This window comes from Callorhinus ursinus, unplaced genomic scaffold (assembly GCF_003265705.2).
Source record: "Callorhinus ursinus isolate GAN/ISIS: 27379988/994484 unplaced genomic scaffold, GSC_fseal_2.0 scaffold13, whole genome shotgun sequence".
NCBI lineage: Eukaryota > Metazoa > Chordata > Mammalia > Carnivora > Otariidae > Callorhinus > Callorhinus ursinus.
The window spans coordinates 17,389,116-17,416,707 of record NW_027397075.1 but is presented as its reverse complement, the minus strand read 5'-3'; the positions used below and the strand labels follow the sequence as shown (position 1 = coordinate 17,416,707).

Sequence of the window (27,592 nt, the reverse complement as noted above, 5' to 3'; positions counted from 1 at the left end):
GAAACAACAGATGAACATAGGGGAAGGGGAAAAAAAGAGAGGGAGGCAAACTATAAAGAGACTCATAACTATAGAGAAAAAACTGAGGGTTGATGAAGGGAAATGGGTGGGGGGATGGGTGATGGGTGTTAAGGAGGGCACTTGTGACGAGCACTGGGTGTTATATGTAAGGGATGAATCACTAAATTCTACTCCTGAAACCAATATTACACCATATGTTAACTAACTAGAATTTAACCAAAACCTTAAAAAAAAAGATGCTCAGAGATCTATAAGAAGAGAACACAGGTAAACAATTTAATGGTATCAGGAAAACAATACAAACAAAATGAGATGCTCAGAAAGAGAAAACGTAAAAAAGAAACAAGCAGGTATTTGGAGCTAAAAATACAGTAACTGAATGAAGAATTCAACAGACAGCTTCAAAAACAGACTTCACAAAGCATAAGAAAAAATAAGTGAACTGCAAGACAGATTAATTGATATTATCCAACTAGAGATAAAAGAAAAATGAGTGAAAAAGAGTGAAGAAAGCCAAATAATCTATAGGATACCAAGAAAAGAAGCAATTTTCAAATTATTAAAGGTCCAAGAAAGAAAGAGGGGGGAAGGGCAGAAAAGAAATTTTGTAAAGAAAATGAGAACTTCCCAAATCTGGAGAGAGACTTGTGTATCCAAGTTCATGAAACTCACAAGCCAGTAAACAAATATCAAAGAGATCCTCTCTAGGATACATAATAAAACTGTCAAAAATCAAAGACAAGGACAGAATCTTAGCAGCAAGAGATGGGGTGGGGAAAAAAGCTTATAACTTACAAGGGAATTCCCATAAGGCCATCAGCAGATTTCTAAGTAGAAACTTTATGGCCCTGGAGAGAGTGGGAAGATATACTCAAAGAGCTGGGGAAAATATTGCTAACGAAGCATACCTTATGTGGCAAAACTGCCCTTCAGAAATGAAGGAGCAATAAAGGCTTTCCCAGACAAACAAGAGCTGAAGGAATTTCTTACCACTAGACCTGCCCTACAAGAAATGACAAAAAGTGTTGTTCTAGCTGAAATGAAAAGGTGCTAGGTAGTAACATGAAAACATAAAAATATACAACACAGTGATAAAGGAAAAAATAGTCAGACTTGGAATACTCTAAAAATGTAATATGGTGGGGTATTAACCACTGACCTCTATGTAAAGGTTAAAGAACAAGAGTATTAAAAAGAACTATAGCTCCACTAACATTAATGTTAATGGAAATACAATATAGAGAGAAGTAAATTATGTCATTAAAAACATAAAAGGGGGGAGAATAAAATGGTAGAGTTGTGTTGTGATCAAAGTTATCAGTGTGAAATAGATTGTGATAGCTAAAAGATGTTTTATGTAAGCCTCATAGTAACTACACAGCAAAAAGCTGTAAGAGATTCACAAAATATAAAGAGAATCGAAGCACAGCACTACGGAAAATCATCAATTCACAACAGAAAGCACCAAGAGAAGAAGAAAGGAACAGGGAACTACAAAACAGCCAGAAAACAATAAGAAGGTATTAGTAAGTCTTTACCTATCAACAATTATTCTAAATAAAAATGGATTGAATTCTCTGATCAAAAGAGATGACTATGAACAGTTATATGTCAACAAAATGGTTAACCTAGAAGAAATAGATAAATTACTAGAAACATAGAACCTACCAAGTCTGAATCAGGAAGCACAAATAACAATTAAGGACACTAAATCAGTAATCAGAAACTTCCCAACAAAGAAGAATCCATGACTATTCAGTTTCCTTGGTGAATTCTACCAAACATTAATGAAGAATTAATGCCAATCTTGTTTAACTCTTCCAAAAACCCTGAAGAGGGCACACCCCCCAAACTCATTTTACAGCATTAGTCTGATACCAAAGCTAGATAAGAACACCACAAGAAAACTACAGACCAATACCCCTGGTGAATATAGATGCAAAAGTTCTCCACAAAATACTAGCAAACCAAATTCAACAGCACATTAAAAGGATTATAAAATAGAATCAGGCATGATATATCTCTGGGATGCAAGGATAGTTCAATATACACAAATCAGAAAATAAGATATATCCCATTAACTGAAGGATAAAATTCACATGATCACCTCAATAGATGCAGAAAAAGCATGTGACAAAATATACAACATTCTCTGATGATAAAAATGTTCAACAAATTGGGTAGAGAAGGAACATACCTCAACATAATAAGGACCATATATGACAAGTTCACAGCTAACATCATCATACTCAATGGTGAAAAGCTGGAAGCTTTTCCTCTAAGATCAGAAACAAGACAAGGGTGCCCACTCTCTCCACTCCTGTTAAACATAGTACTGGAAGCCCAGCAAGAGTAATCAGGCAAGAAAAAGAAACAAAAGGTATCCAAATCAGAAAAAGAGGAGTAAAATTGTCTTTCTTTTCAGATGATATAATCTTACACACAGAAAATTCTAAAGCATTTGTCAAAATTATCCTAAAACTAATAATAAAGATACAGAAATCAGTTGCATTTCTATAACAACAAAAAATCTGAAAAAGAAATAAAGAAAACAATCCCATTCTTAATAGCCCCAAAACAGTAAAATACTTAGGAATATAGGTAACCAAGAAGGTCAAAGATCCACACACTGAAAGCTGCAATTTTTAAAAATCAAGGTACAGCTGACACACAATGTTATATTAGTCTCTGGTATACCACGTAGGATTTGACAATTCTATACAATATACTATGCTCACCACAATAAATGTTCTTACCGTCTGTCACCATACAACATTATTACAACATATATTCCCTATGCTATACTTTTCATCTCCAAGTTTGTACCTTTTAATCCCCTTCACCTATTTTGCCTATTCCCAAAGCCCCTTCCCTCTGGCAACCACGAGATTGTTCTATTTATGAATCTGTTGTTTGTTCATCTTTTTTCAGACTGCACATATAAATGAAACCATACAGTATTTGTCTCTTATTTCACTTAGCATACTACCCTCTGGGTCTAATCCACGTTGTTGCAAATGGTAAGATGTCATTCTTTTCTATGGCTGAGTAATATTTTATTGCATATATGTACCATCCCTTTATTCATTCATCTATCACCCGACACTTAGGTTGCTTCCATATATTCACTATTGTAAATAATGCTGCAGTAAACATAGGTGTGCATTATCTTTTCAAATTAGTGTTTTTATTTTCTTTGGGTAAATAATCCAATAGTGGAATTACTGAATCATATGGTATTTTTATTCTTAATTTACCTCCCTACTGTTTTCCATAGTGATTGCACCACAGTTTACATTCCACCAACAGAGGTTCCCCTTTTCTCCATATCCTTGCCAATACTATTTCTTGTCTTTTTGATATTAGCCATTCTGAGAGGTATGAGGTGACACCTCATTGTGGCTTTGATTCGCATTTCCCTGAGGATGAGTGATTTGAGCATTCATAGGTCTATGGGCCATCTCTATTTCTTCTTTGGGAAAAATGCCTATTCAGGTCCCCTGTCCATTTTTTAATTGGATTATTTGGGGGTTTGGTGTTGAGTTGTACAAGTTCTTCATATATTTTGGATATTAAACCCTTTTCAGATACATCGTTTGCAAATATTTTCTCCCATTCAATAGGTTCCCTTTTCATTTTGTTGATGGTTTCCTTTGCTTTAAATATTCTCACTGTAAAAAAATAGTAGTGTGACATGATGCAAGTGTCCATCATTTCAAAAATTCTGTGAATGGTGAAACTTCCTGGCAAGTCAAATTGATAGGACAAATGCTTAATAATTCAAATTCTTAAAGGGTACAGCCACTGAAACTTAAAGCATGATACATTATTTGTTAAAATCTACCTCTGAAATTGTGACTTTATTTCCAACAGATAGCTCTGAAGTTCTCTTGAAATCAATGCTTCTACCGAGCTCAGGGAAATTCACAGTGAGAAATAAATACAATCCTAGAGTGTATTCAATTCACATTTCAAGTTTGAGTCTGAACGTTTAAATAAACGGTCAATATTCTCTTGGAAGGGGGTGCCTGGGTGGCTCAGTTGTTAAGCATCTGCCTTCCGCTCAGGTCATGGTCCCGGGGTCCTGGGATTGAGCCCCACGTTGGGCTCCCTGCTCAGTGGGAAGCCTGCTTCTGCCTCTCCCACTCCCCCTGCTTGTGTTCCCTCTCTCGCTGTCTCTCTCTGTAAAATCTTCAAAAAAAAAAAAAAAAAAAATTCTCCTGGAGGAATTCTAGAGCAGTGGTTCCAAGACAAGCAGCATCAAGCTTCACCTGGGAACTTGTTAGAAATGTGAACTCCCCAGCTATAGCAGCTGAAACTGAGACCCCTTGTTTTAACACGCCTCCTAGGTGATTCTCTTGCCCACAAAAGCTTGAGAATCATGGTCCTCAGCATTTCAATATGAAATGCCCTAATAAAATAGTAGAGGTAATGTCAGTGCTTTCTAATTACACTCAGTCTGGAAATGGGGAATGCTGCCTGCCTTGGGTGCTGCACGGATGGGACCCAGCAACTCAGCCACGTGTTGGCTAAAGAGCCATGTCAACAGAGAGGGAGCCAAATCATGAGGGACTCTTGACTCCGGGAAACAAACTGAGGGTTGTGGAAAGGGAGCTGGGTGGGGCAATAGGGTGACTGGGTGATGGGCATCAAGAAGAGCACGTGATGTGATGAGCGCTGGGTGTTATACACAACTAATGAATCACTGAACACTACACCAAAAACTAATGATGAACTACTGTATGTTGGGTAATTAAATTTGAATTAAAAAAAAATAAAGAGCCATGTCAAAATAGGGCACGAGTCTCTGTTGGAGAGATAACATCTAAATAAGGAAAAAGCAATGCAACACTATATTGATACTTCCATTCCCCATATCCTCTTTTTGTTCGGATCCATTCTCAGTTTTATGATCTTGCCAGTTTTATTAAATCTGCTTACTTCCATGGAGTGAATAATTTTGGTGGATTTCAACAACAGGGTTGGTTGGCATGTGGGTCTAATGGGTTCTTATCGGAAATTTGTTTAAATAGAAATCTCTTAACAAATATTTGTGACCAGATCCTGGTGATGCAGAATGGGAGACACTAGAATGTGTAACTACTATCTCAGTGGCCTAAGACATATTGATTTATACAATCCTTGGCCAAACTGTCCCAGAGCCCAAACTGTGTCCCAAATGCCGGGGCTTAGGGAGGTTAGGGTGACTTCGGAATACAATGAGGAAAGAGACCCTTCTTTCACTGATGTGAAACAGTTGCACTTCATCTTCTTGTCAAGAAGCAAAGCCTTGAAGTCACTGCTACCCTGTATTTATCAAAAGTTTAATACAGAGAAATAACATCTGAAAATGGTTTGAGGGAGACCCAGTCCACCTATTCCTCCAGAGAGCCTCAAATATCCACCTGGATTCCGCCAAACCAGCAGAGAGAGGCAGCAAGCCCATAAAAAGAGACACCGCATCAGTCCCTTACAAACTGCATTTGTGAACCATGCTTCCACGCGTTGTCATTCCCTATATAGGGAAGCTATAGAAAATAACCCTGTGAAATGAGTCACAGCATCTCAGGTAAGAATGTTCATTGTATTATTGAATCCTTTTTATAAAATCCTTAGGGAAGTTTTGTCTCATCTAGGTATGTTTCTCTTGAACAATAAGTTTTCATCTTAGAAATACTGAAATTTGTAACAAATTGTATTTCCCTATATATGTCAGCTTGAGCTAGATTTGAGGTATCTTGAAGATGTATATGTAAACATACATATACATGCATTTACACACACACACTCTCTCTCTCTGTCTCTCTGTCTCTCTCTCTCTCTCTCTCTCTCTCTCATACAGGTTTCCCCCACTATCCAAAAGTAGAGTTGCTATGAAAACTTCCATAAGCCAAAATAGCATAAAGCAAAGGGGAAAAATTTTTGAGCATTCCCAGACCCCAAAAATAACCTCTGTTAGGCTTTTCTGATACTGTAGGACACATCTTGCTAATGCATGCGCAAACTAAGTCAAGAAAAAGTACAGGCGCTTGCTCACAGATACAGCCCAAAGCTCTGGCGGCCTGATGCGGAGATGCTGCGTGTGGGTCCCGAGGCAGGAGCCGGGGGGGTCCCTCTTGCTGCTCCAGGTGCTTCCCCGTAACAGCTCGCTGCAAAATGGACTCTGAAGGCTATTTCTGCTTCTGGCTTTTTTTCATAAAAGTAAAAATTCTCTCCGGATTTCTTTCAGTTAGCTAACAAAAACAGGTACGAATATAGATCTTTTGTAAAAGCAACATGGTGTAACACGAACTTTCAAAAAGCAGGGGATATACCTGTATACATCAATATTGGCATCCTACACAGCACCTGGACAATGCCCTGCACCCAGTAAATGTGTGGCATTAGCAGGTTGGCTGACGAATCCACCTGCCCATTCCCAGCACTGTTTCCAGAAATGCAAGCTGGAGCAACTGCTTTACTCAATACATTAGAAATGGATAAAAAGAGAGGATATAATTAAAGAATTACCTGTAAAACTGTATTTTTGATTTTGGAAATAGCTTTATCTCTGATATCCTCAAGCTGCTTCAGTGCCTGGGTGGCTTGCTGTAACTGTTCTTTACAAAATTCATCTAGAGAATATGTTCGAGACCTATCCAGCTAATTAAATGACAGTAAACGTTGAGTGTTGGAAAACACATTACGAAAAAAAGAGATACAAAATATTATGGTCACCCTTTCATGTCATAAAGAGCATATTTTATCCTTCCTTTTGTATACATTATGCTTTATATACCAAATGCTTTTTACGTTCTTCAAATCCAAACACCAGTAGTTCAACTAAATCTTGATAAAAGACAGAAAAATACATTATTGTTTTAATTGTAACTAAAATTAAGCCTCAGCAGAAAAATTCAAAACTTGATGTATTTTTGAAATATCTATGAACCCAGGGGAAGCACCAAATCCAGGGATTGCTTTTACCTTTGAAATCCCAATTATGTGTAAGACTTAAAAACACGAGCACTAAATGTGGGATAAAGAGGCTAAAATTACATAATCCAAGTGACATGCATGTTCTTCTGAGCTCATTCGAAATGTGGCCTGGAGAAATTCCAGCTCCTGTGCTACCGAGTCCTGCCATACACAAACAATGCATATCCCAGCATCCTTGTTCTTGTAGAATTTTCTCATTTTTCTCACATTCTGTTAATTCTCTTGCCAAAATGCATTTTCATCAATAAATAGCAGACATCTTTATCCCTAGTTATACTGCAATATTTTATAAATGTACACTTCCTTCAAAAAAAAAATCAAAAAGTGCTGTTCTAGCCTTAAAATTCTGGATTAACTCTTTCTTTGTGTTCTCCTTCTCCTGGTCCCATATCTGGCTACCAGGTCCTGAGTTTTCCAGCACATGTGTCTCAGAATCTCCCTTCCTTTCTGATCTCACTGCTACCCTCCTACCTGAAGCCGCTCTTGCTCACACCTGTGTTACTCCAGCACTCTACTAGCAATCTCTTTCACTCTGTATCTCCTTGCTTTCAGTTTTTCCCATAAGCCAACATCACATTGATTTTCCTACAATAACATGTTCAGAAACTTTCATTAATTGTTCTTTAAGAATATGGGGCGCCTGGATGGCTCAGTCGGTTAAACCTCTGCCTTCGGCTCAGCTCACGATCTCGGGGTCCTGGGATCAAGCCCCATGTCAGGCTCTCTGCTCATCAGAGAGACTGCTTCTCCCTCTCCCTACTGCCCCCCTGCTTGTGCTCTCTCTCACTATCTCTGTCAAATAAATAAATAAAATCTTAAAAAAAAATCGTTCTCAGGGTGCCTGGATGGCTCTGTGGATTGAGCATCTGACTCCTGATCTCAGCTCAGGTCTTGATCTCAGGGTTGTGAATTCAAGCCCCACACTGGGCTCCACACTGGGCAAAGAGGAGCCTACTTAAAAAAAGAATAGTTCTCAATGTTTACTTTGCATAGGAAATCACCAAGGGGGCTCGCAAAAAGTGTAGATTACTAGCACCACTCACCGCACTCTCTCCCAAAAGGGGTAGGACACAAATTTACATTTTTATTAAGCATTCAAAATACTGCTTCCCCCAACGCAATCATTCTTGAACCCCAAGTCCCAACTCTTTAACTGGTTCTGTGGCTTTGGATAAATCACTGTCCCTCTAGGACTTGGTTTCTCAGTTGAAAGGGAAGGGCTGGATACAATGATTCATGTGTGCCCTGTGCCATACAGTTGCAGACACCGAGCCCCTGCACAGTGCGGGTTCATCCTGGCAGAACACCGGCACCCACATGCACTCCACTCTAACTTCTGAATGGCCCCTCGTCTGCACTGCTGCCCTTGCTTCATCCCCCTGCCTCCTCCTCGTCCACCCTCATTGGTACCTGCATCCCCAGCAGTCCTAACGTACAAGTGGCCATCTTGTGATTCCTAACTCCATATGTCAGGTCCTCCTGGCCATGAAACACTGTTCTCCCTCCAATTGGCCCTGGTTTCTCCAGACAATCTCAAAAACTCCTATTCTTGCTAACGTTCTTCACAACCCCCACTAGGAGTCCCCCAGCCCTAATGCCCAGGTTCGGCTCCTACTTCTCTCTTATTCTGTTATTCTTGGCCCAACATTCAAGACCCAACCTAACTTTCATATCAAACATATATTGAAAAGAGGGCACGTTCTGCATGGAGCACTGGGTGTTATGCACAAACAAGGAATCATGGAACACTACATCAAAAACTAATGATGTAATGTATGGTGATTAACATAATAAAAAAACATATATTAAATGCTTTACTCACATTCTGCTGCCTGGCTATTCCAATCCAGCGTGGCCTAGCTCATAATGTGCTTCCTTTATGAAACATGCCCTGACTTTAACTGCTTCCTCTGAATATCTGAGGCAAGAATATTTTACAAGTATTTTACAGGTATTGTGTGCCAGGAAACCTCCCTTGCCTTATGTTTTGCTAACTGGCTAGCTAGAATGAACAGAAAAACCGATGGACTGCCTCTGGAATTAAATCATTTTTAAATGTAAAGAATTATCTCTTCCAATAAACTGTAAGCAAATTAAAAATAGCAATAACTCATTTTTAGTTTGTATCCATCTCCTTTGCATATAATAATTAACAAATATTTACAAATTGTCTGGAAAGCTGTGTTCCCTTCCTCTTGACATTCTGGGGGAAGCTGATAGGGTCTAAGGTCACTCCGTTAGCATTACCATCCAGCAGGCACGGGCATTCACAGATATTCCGAAGTCTCCTCTGCCTTACTGCCCACCACTAACCAATAAACTCTGCCGCTAAGTCACTCATAAAACAATCTAATATAGCTGCCCAACCAATCTCCTTCTAGAATAAAACCATATCAAAAATATTCCTCTATGAAATGTGTCCTTAACTTGAATGGTAATCCCGTTGAAACATTCATCTCAATATAGCTATAAAAATGTACTTCATCTGTAGTGATTAATTCATCTTTCCTCATTATTTATTTATTCACTCAAAGACTATTTATTAAGCATCTGTCACATATCAGCCACTGTATATAATCAAGTCTAAAAGTAAGCTACTGATTTATAAGTATTAAACTTATTACATGTGTATAGTCAACACAATTTTTGAGTTGATGATCAAATTTAAAACTTGTCCACATCCTTTTACTATTTTTAAGTCTAGGTGACTATCAATTTTACTTTTCAGTACCTTCCTCACTCAGTGGGTAAATGAAGTAAAAGCTGCTGGAATCCTGTTCAGTTGTATATTAAACACTTAAAACATATACTTCTATGTACTTTAACCTCTTTAAAAGAACTATTCTATATAAACTGAATTAAATCATCCACTAAGAAGGTCACCTTTTCTTAGAATTGTGGGACAGATGAATTCATAAATTTAACCAAAACCTCTGTGTTGTAACTCATGACAATTTCTTGATATGCTGTATTGAGAGACTAGCTGGTAACTATCAATTGTAGTTGAGATAATTATTTATAAATGATATTGCACATTTAGAGTTTTGAAAATAGAGAAAAGGCCTCATAACAGACTTTGGTTGAGTTTAGGGAAGAAATTATGTATAAGGAATGTTGTTAATTATTAAAAATGACTATCCAAGGGAATGATGTTCTTTGCGAGTATTTTAGAACATGAGTCATGCATCGTGACCGTTTACTGATGGATCTAGCAGTATGAATTCCTTCGACTCAAAACTCTATTTGTCCTCCTGGTTTCCACATACAAACACTAGCGTACAGCAGTGCACTTCTACCCACCTTTATGAGGCATATGGCAGACGGATGGTCTTCGTGTTCATTACCTTTTTTGATATCAACTGCATCTTCACAAAGTCCCTTTATATAAAGCAAACAGCCTTGAAATAACTCATCGGCCCAAAAAAGATGGCGGTACAAAAACGACCTGAAAGTTAAAAGAATTTCCACACTTATCTTCCATTCAAAAATGAGTACAATGAATTTAGAGGTACCCAGTATAACTTGTTTTATATCCATATGAGGTTTGTTTGGCTGGTAATGTTGAAAGCAAGGCTGTGGTACAGGGTGTGTTGAGTAGGAACAAAATAGGGGAGACAAGGGATGACGTTACAAGTTTATGCCACTGAGTTCTAGTAATTCTGAAATAGTAGGCAGGGACACATTTCTTAAATTCTCCAACCAGCCAAATTCTAGAGAAGATGGGAGCTTCTGTTTCCTCAGCCCCTTCCTACTGTCTGATCATGGTCACAGACCACGCGGTCACAGTGACAGATCACTGCCAACAACACAAGACATACCGAGGGAGAAAAGAGCAGAATGGGAGAGAGAAGGCTCCAGAAAAACTGGATCAAGAAAAGCAAACTTCCCTGTGCAACAGTGTATAAAGAACAGGGGGTCTTCTGCCCTTCACTGATCCCTTGTGGGGTGGCTGATTTTTATGGCTGATTTCTGTATTTTACACAAAAAATATGATTATCAGAAATTAGCCCCTTCCTGGCTTCCCATTTTACTGGCCAAAGCTTTATATACCGTGAGGCTATTAAGTTCCATGGGCCCTTTATTCTCCCTGCCTGTCCCAAAGCCTTGTGCTGTCTGTCTCAAAGAAGGCCTCTTCGCTATGCACACCTCACGTAACCTGAGCTACTCACAGAGGTGGAATTGGTTCATGACATTTCCCTGAGTATCTAGTACAGGGAGGAAAAGAGATCACACTAAAGACAAATGGCACATAGCAGAACGTGAAACACCACAAAAATCAGACCCAATCTTGATAAGAGAATGATGATCAAAAGTCACACAGTAATGAATTCACATTCCTCAACGCTGTTTAAGGCTTTCTTTTCTTCCTTTAAAAAATATAATTGATTTTATTTGCATATTTTAACACAGCTATGAGGAAACTAGGGAGGGTGCATTATAAAAATAATGAACGGTGGGGAAAGCACGAAAAAATTTAGAATTGTGATGGTGAGATCTGACAAGAGAAAAATAATGCATCTGATGACTATTCAGGCACAGGGGCTATGAGGAACTCACCAACAAATTCCATTCTATTATAACAGAAAACTAACTACATTCTCCAAAACTTTACTCATAAGATAGAACGGCTTGGTAATAGAAAATACACCACAGAAATCTATTAAAACCTAGGTCCTGGCTTCTAGAAAAATGGAGCAAGTGTACTTTTCACCATTCTTCCCTCTGAGCACAACTAAACACTGTGAACATCACACATGAAGGGAACGTAAGACGACCCTGACAGGCAGAGAAGATGGACCGGCTAGGGATGACATGGCGCTAAGGCAGACCAGCTAGGGATGACGTGGCGCTAGGGCCCTTGGGTTTTCTCGTGCCTCCTCCATCCCAGGCTTGGAGTTGGAGAAACCAGCAACCTGGAAACACCAACAGGTGCCTGCTGTCCAGCTACAGGATTAGGAAAGGGGCAGCTGAGCAGGACAGAAAATTTTCAACAATAACCATTCTACTCCAGCAAGATACCACAGGACAAAAAGGCCAAGTGGAGAGCATGGAGTTCCACCTGTGGCAAGTGGTAACCAGGCTTCCCCAGCATTCCTCTGGGGGTTTCCAGGGAAAGTGGAGTAGAGAATCAGGAATTTCACCTTCCCTAGGGGGGAGCAAGCAAAGAAACAGAAGTCAAACAAAGAAACAAGACAAAAAAAGGACTAAATGGAAATTTTAGAACTGAAATTTAAAAACTCAATACACTGGCTCAATAGCACAATGGAATGGACAGAGAAATCAATGAACTGAACAAACAATAGAAATTATTCAATCTGAACAACAGAAAAAAATAGACTGGAAAAAAAAACAAAACAACACCTCAGACCCTCAGGGACCAGCAGGACTATAAAAAAGATCCAGCATTTGTGTCTGAAGTCCTAGAAGGAGAGGAGGAGGAGGGCAGGGCTGAAAAAATACTTGAAGAAATATGGATGAAAATTTACCAAATTTGTCAAAGGATGAACAAACACAGAGGTGCAAAAAGCCAGGGTGACCTAAAACAGGATAAAGACAAAGAAACCCAAACAAGACACATCAAAGTCAACATTCTGAAAACCAAAGGCAAAAGAAAAAGTCTCGAAAGCAGCAAGAGAAGAAACATGTATAGAAGAAAAGCAATTCGAAGACCACAGAGGCCAGAAGAAAGGGGCACACGTTTTCAAATGCTGAAAGGAAAGAACAGTCAACTCAGAGTCCCGTATTTGGCAATAACATTCCTCCCTGAGGGAGCGATCAGGACATTCTCAGATAAAGAAGCAAGAGAATTTGCTGCCAGCAGAACTGCCCTAAAAGAATGGCTACAGGAAGTTCTCTAAACAGAGATTAAACAACAAAATAAAAGAAGGAACCCAAAACATTGAGAAGGAACCAAGAACATGATGAACAAACCAAATTGAATACATTTTAAAAACACAGGGGCGCCTGCATTGGCTCCGTCGGTTAAATGTCCGATTCTTGATTTCAGCTCAGGTCACGATCTCAGGGTCGTGAGATTCACCACTCAGTACAGAGTCTCCCTTTCCCTCTGCCCCTCCCCCCTGCCTCCATACTCTCTCTCTCAAATAAATATATCTTAAAAACAAAAATAAAAATCTATAGACTATCCTTCTCTTGGGTTTTATAACTTATGTTTGATGATGGCAGCAAAAATGGCAACTCTTCTGATATAGTGCCAAATGCACAGACAGGAAATATTTAAGACAATTATACTATAAGCAGAGGAGGTAAAGGGACATAAAGCTAAGATTACTACAGTTCAAACTAATAAAACAACAACACTAGTAAACTGTGTGTTATGTATATATAATGGAACCACTAAAAAGCCACACAAAAAGAGACATTAAAAAATTCTATAGAAAAAATCCAAAAAGAATTCTAAGAAATATTCAAATAATCCACAGGAAGAAGAAACAGAAAGCAGGGAGAAGAAACAGAAACCAAAAAATAAAATGGCAAACTTAAGTCCAAATATATAAATAATTCAACTGAATGTACATGGTCTAAATACACCAATTGAAAAAAAAAAAAAACCCACAATGAGACCCTACCACACAGCCACCAGAATGTCTACAATGAAAAACAGTGATAATTCCAAATGGTCTCAGATGCTGCTGGTGGGTATGAAAAATGGTACGATCATCTCAGAAGAAACCTGAACATGCAATTACTGTGTGACCCAGGACGGCACTCCCGGGCATTTCCCGCTGAGAAATGAAGACTTCTGTTCACATGAAGGTTGACAGCGACTCTACGTCTAATACGAAAACTGGAAGGCAGCAGCTGTCCTTCAACGAGGGAGTGACTAACCATGGACCGCTCGGCCCGCAGCAAAGGAACGCTGACACGGAGGCAGCAGCCTGGATGGAGCCCCACTCCCACAGACCGCAGACTGCAGGGTCCCACTGACACTTTCTTCAAAGGACAAAACCACAGAAATGGAGACCCGAGTGGTGCTTGCCATGGGCTCAGGAGGGGTGGAGTGGGAGGGAAGGGCAACAGGAGGGGTCCTGCCACAATAGAGGTCTGCTGTATACTCAGTACGTCAGCGCCACTGCACGGTCACCATACCACTGTCCTATGGCAGGTCTACTAGATGGTACCACTGGGAAAACAGGGCATCTCTGTATCATCTCTGTATCATTTCTCACAACTGCACTCAATCAGAGTTACCGCAAAGTAAAAAGTTCAATAACAAAATATGGCTGCTGGACATCCTGCAAAGTAGGATTAACAGCCATCTAACTGCTGTGATGTAGTCATTCCCCTTTGGGAAGAAAAAGTTAAATCAAGTGACCACAGGAAGATATCCTAAGTGCTTTATAGTACTATGATTTCCTCATATCACAGATTGGCATACCGGGAAATACAGTGTTTATTATGTTTCTATATAAACAGTGTTTAAAAATAAGATAGGTTAAATTTAATCATAAAGGGTTAAATTTTTTTTTAAAGATTTTATTTGTCAGAGAGAGAGAGGGAGGAAGCGAGCACAAGCAGGGGGAGCATCAGGCAGAGGGAGAAGCAGACTCTCCACTGAGCAGGGAGCCTGATGTGGGGCTCGATCCCAGGACCCTGAGATCATGACCTGAGCTGAAGGCAGACCCTTAACCAACTGAGCCCCCCAGGCACTCTCATTAAGGGTTAAATTTAATCATAATCATAAAGGTACTTTCCAATCACTGAGTGAAAAATGACTTATACCTGCTTCCATGCTCCATATTTAAAATAAATAAAATTTTTAAAATTACATTGCCTATCAAAACTTACCTGCTCTTCTCTGTCTTAATTCTTCTAACATTCAATTTCCAAGTAACAAATGATTTATTAACTCTGAAAAGAAAAACATTTCTTATATTCCATATTCACAAATCATGTATTTATATAGAATACATTTAATAACATCTTAGGAATGCTAGATTCCCTAGAACATGTTTCATTCACATGTTCCATTCATAAATTTTACCTGAAGTACATACTAGATCATATCACTTCTCTCCCAAACTATCAACAGAACATAGAACAAGTCATTGTAATTCTCACAGACACGTAATTTAGTAACAATATCCCAATAAATATAAAAACTATAAAAACTATATTCTTCTTGGGGGTGCCTGGGTGGCTCAGTTGGTTAAGTGTCCAACTCTTGATTTTGGCTCAGGTCACGATCTTAGGGTCATGGGATCGAGCCCCATGTGGGGCTCCACGCTCAGCAGGGAGTCTGCTTGAGATTCTCTCTCTCCCTCTCCCTCTGTCCCTCCTCCCTGCTCATATTCCTTAAAAAAAATAATAAAATATTTTCTTCTCTCTATACATTTACTATCTTACTATTTTTAAAAGAGACTCATATTTCAAGAAGAGTCAAGATTGAGTTTCCAGTGATGATGAAAAGGTACACTGATAAGAAATTTTTGCATACCAATATATTAAAAATTAAGCTAGTATTTGTCATTTTGATATTCAATATTTATGTTTTTGGAAAGATGCATTTATAGTTTTAAAAACTCAAAGAACCTGTCTGAGAAGGAATTTAACGGTGATGCCTGTTGGCCAGAGGGAGAGTCCTTACGCAGCAAGAGGAACTGGTGGGGCCAGGACTCCCCAAGAGGACAACCCACCCATCTCACTGGCTGACTGAGAATCACAGAAGCTGGAAGCAGCTCCAAAAGAACCCCGTGATGTCACGCAAACAGGCACACCTGAGGCCTCAGAAATCAGAAATGCCTCCAATCTAGCACCCTGACTTTAGGTCAGGCTCCTAGGAGGCATTCCAGCTAAGTTACTATCTCACTTTTCTCCAGTCATGGAACCGCAGCATTCCAGAAGACCCCTGGAAAGAATCCCAGACGAATCCCCCCACTGAAGGCATGAGGAGTGTCCACACCGGGCCAGAGAAGCACGAGGCCACAGAAGCGATGCCTCCAGGCAGGCCCCCGAGGTTAAGAAGCTGGTGTTGCTGCTCAGGGTCACCCCTGCACAGCACACACCACATGGCCAACAGAAGCCACCCACGCTGCAGATTTACCTCATTTTCTGCTTGGAATGTTACTTGTTACAATGTTAGTCATAAAAAACTTCACAAAACATATTAAAAATAAAATTCAAAAATCATATGAAGGGGACACCTGGGTGGCTCAGTCTGTGAAGCATCTGCCTTCAGCTCTGGTCATGATCCCAGGGTCTTGGGATTGAGCCTCGCATCGGGCTCCCTGCTCAGCGGGGAGCCTGCTTCTCCCTCTCCCTCTGCTGCTCCCCCTGCTTGTGCTTTATCAAATAAAATCTTTAAAAAAAAATGAAAATCAAATGAATTTATAAGTTTTAACCTGCCTAAACTTTAATTTATACTTTTCGTAACATGAATAAAGAAAATGAATCATTTTGACCACGGACTGACTGATGCCAAATGTCATATAAAAAGATGACTCATCCCAGTTCCAACTGTGTTTCGAAAGTTTAATCAATTAAAATTATTCAGAGTGGAGTGGACCCCAAGGATTTATCACAGGCAAGGACAACAATGGAAAGTCCAGCATTGACAGTTTAAATAAACAGACTCAGAAAATAGTACTTTCGATACTATCCTAAGCTGCCGCCCGTTGGACAGGGATGCAGCCATCACACACGTTCTCGAAGAGGACCTGTGCCCTCGTCTCCCAAGCTCTCCAGAGCTTCAGCCGCACCATCTCTGCCCTTGAACACACACTGACCCGTATCTGCCTCAGGACTTTTCATCTTGCCATACCGACTGAAACTCTTCTCAACACTCAGACTTCGGATTACATAGCACATCTCTGGCCATCCTATCTAAGGCAGCAACACATACACGTCTCTGCTTAACTTCTCCACTTTATTCTATTTCTGGCCCTTACGCCTAGCTGAGATAATCATACTTACTTGTTTTTGATGTCCCTGCATTAGAATGGAAGTTCTAGAGGAACACAGACCTCGTATATTTTTTACATGATTCCATCTGCAGTGCCCGTAAGAGGGGAACAGAAGAAGTACCAGCAAGTATCTGTTCTGTAAGTAACTTCTCTGCCACAAAATCATTCACTTCTCTTGTAAAAACATTTCAACTCTTTGTCATATTAAATGTAACAATTTAAAATATTACCTCTCTCTTTTCCTAGCCTCCAGCAGATAGCAGCAGACCACAAGAAAACACAGACATTAGAAGATGAGTGCATTGGCGCTGTACAGGGACAGATGGCAGCCACCCTCATGGGGAGCGCAGAACACCCAGAGATGCGGAAGTACTATGTTGTGCCCCCGGAACTAATGTAACATCATGTGGCAATGATACGCAAAGAAAAAAACTAGATGCAAACACTAAAAGAACAAGGCTGGGACTCCTGGGTGAGGGATCAGAGTCTCAGGAATCCTGGGGTCATGTCATGTCACGTTACTTATAACTAGATAAATTTTTAAATGATGACCTTGAATCAACAAGCTGCCCAGCTCCCTAATTCTCTGATTTTCCATTATAACATTCTTTTTCTACCTGATATTTTACATATTTATACATTTATTTCTCTCCCACTCTGTTATTTGAAAGCAGGACATTTGTTTTCTTCAACAGAGTATCCCCAGCATCTAGAACAATGACTGGTTCTTAGCACTCTCAATAAATATTTAATGAATAAATGCATGAAAAACAAAGGCAAATTAAGAGTTAACACAATGTTACTGACTGTACATTACATCCCCATGGTCTACTTTATGCCTAGAAGTCTTTACCTTCTGATTCTCTTCACTCATTTCATCCCCCTCCCAACACCTTTCCCCTCTGGCAACCCACAACCCGGTCCTCTGTGTCTTTGAGTGTAGGTTTTGTTTTTTCGGTTCCACATATAAGTGAAGTGATGTGGTATCTGTCTTCCTCTGTCTTATCTCAGTTAGCATAATACCTTTAGGGTCCCATCCATATGGACACAAACGGCATGATTTCAATTTTTTTTATGGCTGGGTACTACTCCATTGTATGTATACACCACATCTTCTTTGTCCATTCATCTGTCAATGAACACTGTGGTTGTTTCTTTACCTTATGGCTGTTGTAAATAGTGCTGCAATCAACAAAGGAGTGCATATGCCTTTTCAAATTAGTCTTTGTTTTCTCTGAATAGATATCCAGAAGTGGAATTGCTGGATCATATGGTAGTTCTACTTCTAATGTTTTCAGCAATCTCCACACTGTTTTCCATAGTGGCCACACCAATTTACATTCCCATAAACAGTGCACTAGGGTCCCTTTTCTCCACATCCTCATCAAATCTTAATAGTCATTCTGATAGTTAGGAAGTAAAATCTTACTGTGGTTTTGATCTGCATTTCCCTGATGATTAGTGATGTTAAGCATCTTTTCCTGTGTCTGTTGGCCACCATATTTAGGTCCTGGAAAAATATCTATTCAGAGGATAGATATCTGCCCATTTCCTTTTTTTGAAGATTTATTTTAGAGAGAGAGCGAGCGAGAGCACAGGTGGGAGGGGCAGAGGGAGAGAGAGAATCTCAAGCAGACTCCCCACTGAGCATGGAGCCCAATGTGGGGCTTGATCCCAGGACCCTGAGATCATGACCTGAACTGAAATGAAGAGCCGGACACACAACTAACTGACTGAGCCAACCACTGCCCCTTCTGCCCATTTTTAATTGGATTATTTTTTCATCAAGTTGGATGAATTCCTTATATTTTTTTGGATATCAACTCATTATATATATGATTTGCAAATATCTCATCTCAGTCAGTAGTTTGCCTTTTCATTCTACTGATGGGTTTCCTTCACTGTTCAGCAGCTTTTCAGTTAGATGCCGTTCCATTGGCTTATCTTTCCTTTTGCCGCCTTTGCCTTTAAGTCAGATCCAAGAAAATGTCGCCAACGTCAAGGAGTTTATGACCTACTTCTCTTCTGGGTGTTTTATGGTTTCAGGTCTTACATTCAAGTCTTTAACCTATTTTGAGTTTATTTTTGTGTTTGGTATAAGAAAGTGGTACAGTTTCATTCTTTTGCATGGTGCTGTCCAGTTTTCCCAACACCATGTATTGAAGAATCTTTTTCCCATTGCATATTTTTACCTCCTTTGTCATTAATTAACCATATAATCGTGGGTTTATTTCTGGGCTCTCTATTCCGATCCATTGATCTATGTGTCTATTTTTGTGCCAGTACCATACTGTTTGATTACTACAGCTTTGTAACGTATCTTAAAATCTGAAATTGCAATACCTACAGCTTTGTTCTTCTATGTATAGTATATAATGTCATCTTTAAAAACCAGTTTTACTTCTTCCTTTCCCAAGTTTGGTAAGAAATGGATAAATTCCTAGAAACATACAACCTACCAAGACTGAATCATGAAGAAATAGAAAATTTGAATAGGCCAATTGCTAGTAATGATATTGAATCAGTAATCCAAAACTTCCCAACGAAGTCTAGGACCTGTTGGCTTCATTGGTGAATTCTACTAAACAGAATATTTAATACCTATTATTCTCAAACTCTTCCAAAAAAAAAAAAGGAAGAGGAAGGGATGCTTCCAAAGTCTAGGTATTTTTTTTTTATTCCTTCTTTGCTTTCTTCAATGACTCCTTTGTTATTCAGAAGCATGTTGCTTAAGCTCGTTTTTGTGGTTTTCCCAGTTTTCTTCTTCTAATTGATTTCTAGTTTCATACCATTGTGGTTGAAAAAGATGCTTGATATGATTTCAATCTTGTTAAATTTACTGAGACTTTTTTGTGGCCTAACATTTTATCCTGGAGAGAGAAGAAATGTATTCTGCTGCTTTTGAATTAAGTCCATCTGGTCTAATGTGTCATGTAAGGCCAATGTTTCCTTATTGATATCCTGCATGGATGATCTAATAATTGACATGGGTGGGGTGTTAAAGTTCCCCTCCTATTATTGTATCACACTGTCTCTTTCTCCCTTTAGGTCTGTTGGTATTTCCTTTACACATATTGGTGCTATGTTGGGTGCATATACATTTATAAATGTTATATCCTCTTGCTGGATTGACCCCTTTATCATTATGTAATGCCTTACCTTGTTTTCTGTAAGTATTGAAGTCTATTTTGTATGAATACAGCTACAACAGCCTTCTTTTCATTTCCATAAAGTATCTTTCTCCATATCTTCACTTTTAGTCTGTGTGCCTTTACTTCTGAAATGAGTCTTTTTTTTTTTAAAGACTTTATTTATTTATTTGACAGAGAGAGACACAGTGAGAGAGGGAACACAAGCAGGGGCAGAGGGAGAAGGAGAAGCAGGCTTCCCGCTGAGCAGGGAGCCCAACGAGGGGCTCGATCCCAGGCCTCTGGGACCATGACCTGGGCCGAAGGCAGATGCTTAACGACTGAACCACCCAGGTGCCCCAAAAGTGAGTCTCTTGATGGTAGCATATACATGAGTCTTTTTTTAAAGTCCATTCAGTCATTCTACATCTTTTGATTGGAGAATTTAGTCCATTTACATTTAATTTTTGAGGGCAACTCCTTTTGGGTCCTCTCTCCTCCTTGGGAGCTTTGTACTATCACTTTGTTATCCCTTGATAAACCTTGCTTTGCTGCTCACCAAAAAGAAAAAAAAAATTTTTTTTGGTAGGTATGAACTTTTTGCCCTTTTGTGAATCGTTTTCTAGCTGTTTTTATAGTTTCTCTCTGTTCCTTTATTCTTCCTTTCTCTCTTTCCTTGATGTCTTCTAACTTTCTTTAGTGTTAAGATTCCTTTCTCATTTTCTATGACGTATCCAGTGTAAGCTTTTGTTTTATGGTTATCTTGAGGTTCATATATAACATCCTACATATATAGTGGTGTTATTTTAGGTTCATAGCAACTTAAATTTGAATACATTCCAAAACTCTACATTCTTATCCCCCTCTCCTGTGTTTGTTTTTGATGTCACATTTTACAACTTTTTATGTACTCCTTAACTAATTATTGTAGTTTTAATTTTACTATATTGGTCTTTCGACCTTTGTATTAACTTTATAAATGATTAATTCACATCCTTTACCATATATTTGCCTTTTCCAGTGACATTTTCACTTTCTCGTTTTCTCATCATTAATTAGTACCATTTCTTTTCAGCTTAAAGAAGTACCTTTAGAATTTCTTGTAAGGCTAGTTTAGTGATAATGAAGTCCTTTACTTTTGCTATATGAAAACTCTTCATCTCCTTCAATTATGATTTATAACCTTGCCGGGTAGAGTATTCCTGGTCACAATTTTTTTTTTCATTTAGTACTTTGAATATGTTCTGCTGCTACCTTCTGCTTTGCAAAGTTTCTACTGAGAAATCTGCTGATAGCCTATGGGTTTATCTTGTATATAACAAGCTATTTCTCTCTTGCTGCTTTTAAGATTCTCTATCTTTAACTTTTGACATTTTAATTACATTTTGGTGTGAATCTCTTTTGAGTTCTTCTTATTTGGCATTCCCTGGGCTTCCTGGATATGGATGTCTGTTTCCTTCCCCAGGTTAAGGAAATTTTCAGCCATTATTTCTTCAAATATGTTTTTCTGTCCCTGCTTCCCCCTCTTCTTCTGGGACTCCTATAAAGAGAATGTTACTCCACCTGAAATTGTCCCAGAGCTCACTTATGTTATCTTCACTTTTTACAAATCTCTTTTCTTTTTGCTGCTCTGTCTGGGTGAGTTCCATTGCTTTGTCCTCTAGCTCACAGTCTAACTGCTCTTCTGATTCGTCCAGTCTGCTGTTGAACCCCTTTAGTGTATTTCTCAATTAATTTATTCTACTTCAGCTCTGAGACTTCCATTTGGTATTTCCTAGCTCTTTGCTACAGTTTTACTGTGTTCATCCATTCCTCTCCCAAGTTTGGTAAGCATCTTTCTGACCATTACTTTGAACTATTTATCAGGTAATTTACTTATTGCCATTTCATTAAGGTCTTTTTCTAAGGTTTGTCTTGTTCTTTCATTTAAAGATATTCCTCTGTCTCATTCTGTCTGATTTTCTGTGTGTGGTTTTTTTGTCCCCTACATATTAGGCGAAACAGCTACCTTTCCCAAACTTGAAGCAGCCGTATGTAGGTGACCTGTGAGGCTGAGAAGCACAGTCCCCTCTGGCCACTGGTACCAGGTGCTCAAGTGGAGTCCCAAGTGTGGGCTACACACACCTGCTGGCTGTGGCACTGGAGGGGCATGGCATTCACCTGGCAAGCTAGGGTGCAGTTATGGCTAGGGATGGATGGGATGCTTGCCCAGATGGCTGTGGTGCACCTGTGGTATGGGGGGGTGGGGTGTGCCCAGATTACAGGAAGCCAAAACAGTGACTGCCAACATTGGCCTTAGCAAAGCGGAATGGGATTGCAGAAATGGCACTTGCCAGCACTTCTGTCCCAGAAAGAGTCCCAAAAAGTTCCTGCCTCTCTGGCATTCACTTAAGAATAATAAGTGGGTCTCCTTTACATGTGGCCTAGATGCTTTTCAAGGTGCAGCTTTTGCTCTGGGTCCCAGGGTGAGTTGAGTGTGCATGCAAACCCTTTATGAGCAGGTTCTCCGTTCCCTAGGTTCTGTGGTTTTCCTGGACATCATTCCCAATTTTTTCCATTTTGGTGGCTCATCTCTTTGGAGCAGAACCCAAGGACTGGGGTGCCTGATGTGGGCAACATTTCTCACTCCTCAGTTTCCACATTTTTGAGATCCTTCCTGTTTGCGGGTTGCTACACCGGGGGTGGGTTTTTGATGAGAGCAGGTCTCTGTCTCTCCTACCGATCTCCATGCTGCCTTTATCCTCTGTTGTGGAGGTACTGTCCATCGAGTTTTCAGAACTCTTCCGGAGGAAATTATTCCACATACAGCTGTAGGTCTGTTGTGTCTGTGGGAGGTAGTGAGTTCAGGATCTTCCTACACCTCTATCGTGTCTGAAAAACTTTTATGGAATACCCCATTCTCTCTAACATTCCCCATAAAGATGGCATAATGTAGTAGAACCCACACATCAACCAGGCAGTTGCTATTTCAACAGGACCATACTACAAATAATTGGTTTCATTTTCTTTCATCTCACCGAAAATTGGAAAATATCTTGAATTGCTGTAATAAGTAGTAACATGTTCTTTCTAAAAGCCATTCCAAAGTAGGTATGAGTTCTATTTCTTCTACACCACCTATTTTAGTAACCTGCAAACAGAAAGCACAAAACCATGATTCCTTTAAAAAAATATGCACTATTTTCAAGAAATTAAGAAAGGCTGTGTTTGCCTCATAACTACTTGCTTTTATAATTCAGCTTGTCTATATATGACCTCCACCACTTCATCTATACCCAAACCTGATTTCCCTTCCCACACTGTTTCTATACTTGCCATTTTTCTAAAGCTATTTCTCATGCTCCAATAGAGAAAGAACAAGAGAAACTTCTTCCTCACCCATACTTTTCACAAATATCTTCATTTTTTCAGTCTCATAATCTGCAATTTTCTTTAAAAGTAATATTTATGAGCTCAATTTTAACTACAGGGATGTAGTAGTTCCAAAGGGACCAATAATCCCATTACCAAGATACCCGATTTTGACATCCAAGAACCACAGGCCTTTCATCAAGAATTCCCTTCCCCAGAATTGCTCTTCCCATCTGAATGTTAACATTTTTAAAAACTTTTTCTGGAAATAAAAGTATGCCTATATCAGCACATATGTACCTATGTGCATAGAAATTGTTCCTCCCATTTTCAGCTGATAATACACATCAGGAATATCTCCACATCTACACCTACAGATCTGCTTCATTCAGATATGGCCCTGCCCACGTGTGCTTACAGTGTAGGAGGCTGGGAGAGTAGGGGGAAGCAGACAGACACTAAGAAAAGGATCAAAACAAGTAACTCTATAATTACAACTTGCGGTAAGTATCAGAGCGCTATGTAAGAGTGTAATGGGGGTTTCTACATCTGGCGATGAAGTTTCTGACAAACCCGAGGAAATACTTTTTTCTTTTACTATTGTAATTCCTATTATGTCAACAAATCCCTGTAGTCTAGTTTCCTTTAAAAAAACTATACTTAATAAATTATTTGAGATGAAAAATATTATAAAAATTGAATCCTTAAGCCTATCTCTCTACAGAAAAGAAAAAAACTTGCTGTTAAGTAACTTTCTCCCGAAGTGGATCTTAACCATAAACTATCCCTCAAATGACCAGGTTTATCTGAAACATACAAAGATAATCTAAATTAGATATTTTTCCATTATGATTCTAAAAGCCGAAAACACCCATTCTATATTACCTTTGAGATAAATGATGCAGTAATAATCCAAAATTCTTTGCAATGTCTAGCTCTGTGGGCAGAGACCACCTGAAGGTCGTATGGATTATAGAGAACTTGATGATTTTTCCGAGGAAGGCAATATACAAATTCTCCATCATCTGTTAAAGGTTCCTGAGGTTAAAAAAATTTTAATTAACTTGACCAGATTAAGTAATAAAATGGCTGAACAACAGATTACTCAGTAAATTGAAACAATTTTAGATTAAAATTAAGAGTAATATCACTGAAGAAAGCTAACATCAAATTGTGTCCAAAGTTCAACAAGATCAGTCTTACAAAAGATTTAAAATATGTAATTTTCGTTCTTATAATGTGGTGAAACATTCATGAAAATTCATCTATATGCTGCCTAATGCATGCTTATTCACACAAAGAACATGGCAATATATCTTTAACACACATGTCCCACTTTCAGTAAATTTGTCTGCCAATACCAGCTTTTGGAGCATGTTAATCATTTATTTTGATAATGATGGTGGCTTAGTATTATAATAATAACTAATATTTGTGAAGTAAATAATATTTAATAAGTAACAAGTGTTTCATATACATTATACACAAGAATTTAATCTCTTAAATTTAATCTTTTAAATTATCTGCAGGGATGATGATCTTTTTAAGCTCATTAAGGAGACACAGAAATTAATATTTTGAAAAATTAGGTAATTTGGGAAAAGTCACAAAGACAGGAAGGGGCAAGTTGAGATGTGAATACAAGTCTGACTAAACCCATGCTCTGAGACACTGCAATATACTATAACACCTCTTTCTTATTTACCTGGCATTACTGAGAAATCAGCCACTTAATATTAAGAAAAAATTTTAAGTGAAATTTCTTTCTTTTACTTTGAGACTTTCTAAGTACTGGAATTTAAAATTTCAGATCCAGGGGCGCCCGGGTGGCTCAGATGTTTAAGCATCTGCCTTTGGCTCAGGTCATGATCCCAGGGTCATGGGATCAAGCCCCACCTCAGGCTCCTGGCTCGGCGGGGAGCCTGCTTCTCCCTCTGCCTCTCTCCCTGCTCATGCTTTCTCTCTCTGTATCTCTGCGTCTCAAACAAATAAATAAAATCTTTAAAAAATAAAAAATTAAAAAATAAAATAAAATTTCAAATCCAGTTTTACTTCTTAAAAAAGTTTTTGTCCTCATTGAAGACTCACTGTTTCTCCCTAATCGTCCCAAGTGCTCACTGTCTTATTATTTTTTTTTAAGATTTATTTATTTGAGAGAGAGAGAGTGTGTGTCGGGGGGGAGCAGAGGGAGAGGCTGAAAATCTCAAGCAGACTCCCTGAGATCATGACATGAGCCAAAACCAAGAGTCAGATGCTCAACCAACTGTACCACTGAGGCGCCCCTCACTGTCTTATTCTGACCTCTGATAGGATACGCACCCGGAAACCTTAAGAAACAAGTTTAGAAACTGCAAGTAAAATGAAACAAATAAGCTCCAGGTGATGATTTGTATAGTACGTGGCTTGGTTACAGTTATGTGGCCACTTGAGGCATTTTTGTTCTATGTTCCCGAAAGTTGAGGATACTAGTAACTTAATGTAGACACCATTATCCAAATGGGTCATGTATGTAATTAGATCACCCACTTATGAGAAGCATAATACATTCCAATTAAATTATTGTTTTTGAATTAAAAGCAAGTATTTTTTCAAATTCTCAATCTTTTCTTTACAAACAAATGAAACCTCCCTTATCAGTGAGTCCAAGGACATCTGGCTCTTGCACAGCTATGTGTTTTCTAAATTACCATGCCCATTATGTGCCAGACATCATGCCACCTGCATTCCTCATTTAATTTTCACGACTCTCTAAGGTTAAGTACTATTATTTCCATTTCAAGCTCAAAGAAGCTGAAGCTCAGAGAGGTCAGGAACTAGCCCAAAACCACACAGTGAGCATATAAATAGAGATTCAAAGCTGGGTGACTCTGCTTCCGTTATGCATGATACTCTGCTTTACATTAATACTGCCTCTGACAATGGTTCCAGGACCATTTATCCTCCTGGTAACAGGTTAGAGCAGGGGTCTGCAAACTCTGGCCAGGACTCTGTAAAGTTTCATTGGAACACAGCCACACCCATTTGCTTATGTCTGTTGCTGCTTCTGCACTACAGTGACAGGCCTGAGTAATTACAACAGAGATCAGAGAGCCTGCAAAGCCTAGAACATTTATTATCTGACACTTTTCAGAAAAAATTAGCTGGCCCCTGGTCTAGAACAACAGTTCTTAATTGTGCATCAGAATCACCTGGAGAGCTTCATAAAGTACAGATCACTGGGCCCCACTCCCAGAGTTTCTGATTCAGAAGGTCTGGGGTAGAGATGAGACTATGCATGACTAATAAGCTCCAAGGTGATGCTGATGTGACTGCCTGGGAACTGAGAATCCTGGGTCTAAAAGTAGTTATAGATGATCCTGAGCAATCTTCCATCTCTTGTAATGAAGAGGGACACAGGAGGCAGACCTTACTTCTCGGCGCTGCTTGCACCCTCTGGTCATGTGACCCTGCACATGCTAAAACTTCTCCGAAGAAGAAAGGATGAGGAAATACAAAGAAAATGCGATAGAGAATTGGGTACCAGGAAGTAAGAGCGAGGATCCAATGTTACAGAAGTACATTAGCATTTCTTTTTAACTCACAAAAAAACCCCTGATGAACAGGAATAGGAGAGTACGTTCAGATTTCAGGCATTTATCTTTATCTGCTCTCCGTCCCTGAAATAAGACAAGTGAAATGATGCCCAACACTGTCACAAGCATTCACGATGAAACGATGATTGTAAGTCAGTATTGATGTAATAATGTCGAATTTTAATATGTGAAGTGAATGAAATTAAGATTAAAGTACAGTTTTAAATATTAACCTTTATAGTACAAAACGGGATAAAACAGACTAATACCTTTAGAATAATCTTCTGAATTGCAATTTTGGAACTTTTATACTCCAAACAGTGCTGTGGTAACATCGTTTGCCAACCAAACTTCTCTCTTAGCCTTATAATATGTCTTGTCACATCGTCATCCTCTGGTTCTGGTTTAGAACGTTAAAAAAAAGATCTAATGTAAGTGTGAGTATAGGCATCACTTAAGGGTAATGTATAATATCCAAATATTTCTACATAGAGAAAAAATTTAAATGGAAACTTATACTTAAAGTTTACACAAAGACTATATAATTAGACGAGAAAGTATAGCTTAAAATTTAATTTTAACAGAAGCTGGAAAAAAGGAATAATATGTTTTCCATTTA

At 39.0% G+C, this 27,592-nt stretch overlaps 1 protein-coding gene across 12 annotated transcripts in view; it reads right to left on the bottom strand.

Annotated features, from left to right (window-relative positions):
* Positions 1-27,592, bottom strand: part of DNAH14 (dynein axonemal heavy chain 14) — a 342,249-nt gene that overhangs the window by 279,629 nt on the left and 35,028 nt on the right. For 10 of the 12 annotated variants that reach the window (XM_073899845.1, XM_073899844.1, XM_073899854.1 and 7 more), the window contains 6 exons: positions 27,243-27,373; positions 24,287-24,439; positions 23,068-23,180; positions 14,809-14,871; positions 10,300-10,444; positions 6,532-6,663 (listed from right to left, as the gene is read on the bottom strand). In XM_073899845.1, the coding sequence (XP_073755946.1) occupies positions 6,532-6,663; positions 10,300-10,444; positions 14,809-14,871; positions 23,068-23,180; positions 24,287-24,439; positions 27,243-27,373 (737 nt within the window). The remainder of the gene's footprint in view (positions 1-6,531; positions 6,664-10,299; positions 10,445-14,808; positions 14,872-23,067; positions 23,181-24,286; positions 24,440-27,242; positions 27,374-27,592) is intronic. The other 2 variants (XM_073899847.1, XM_073899846.1) reach the window with 2 other exon arrangements.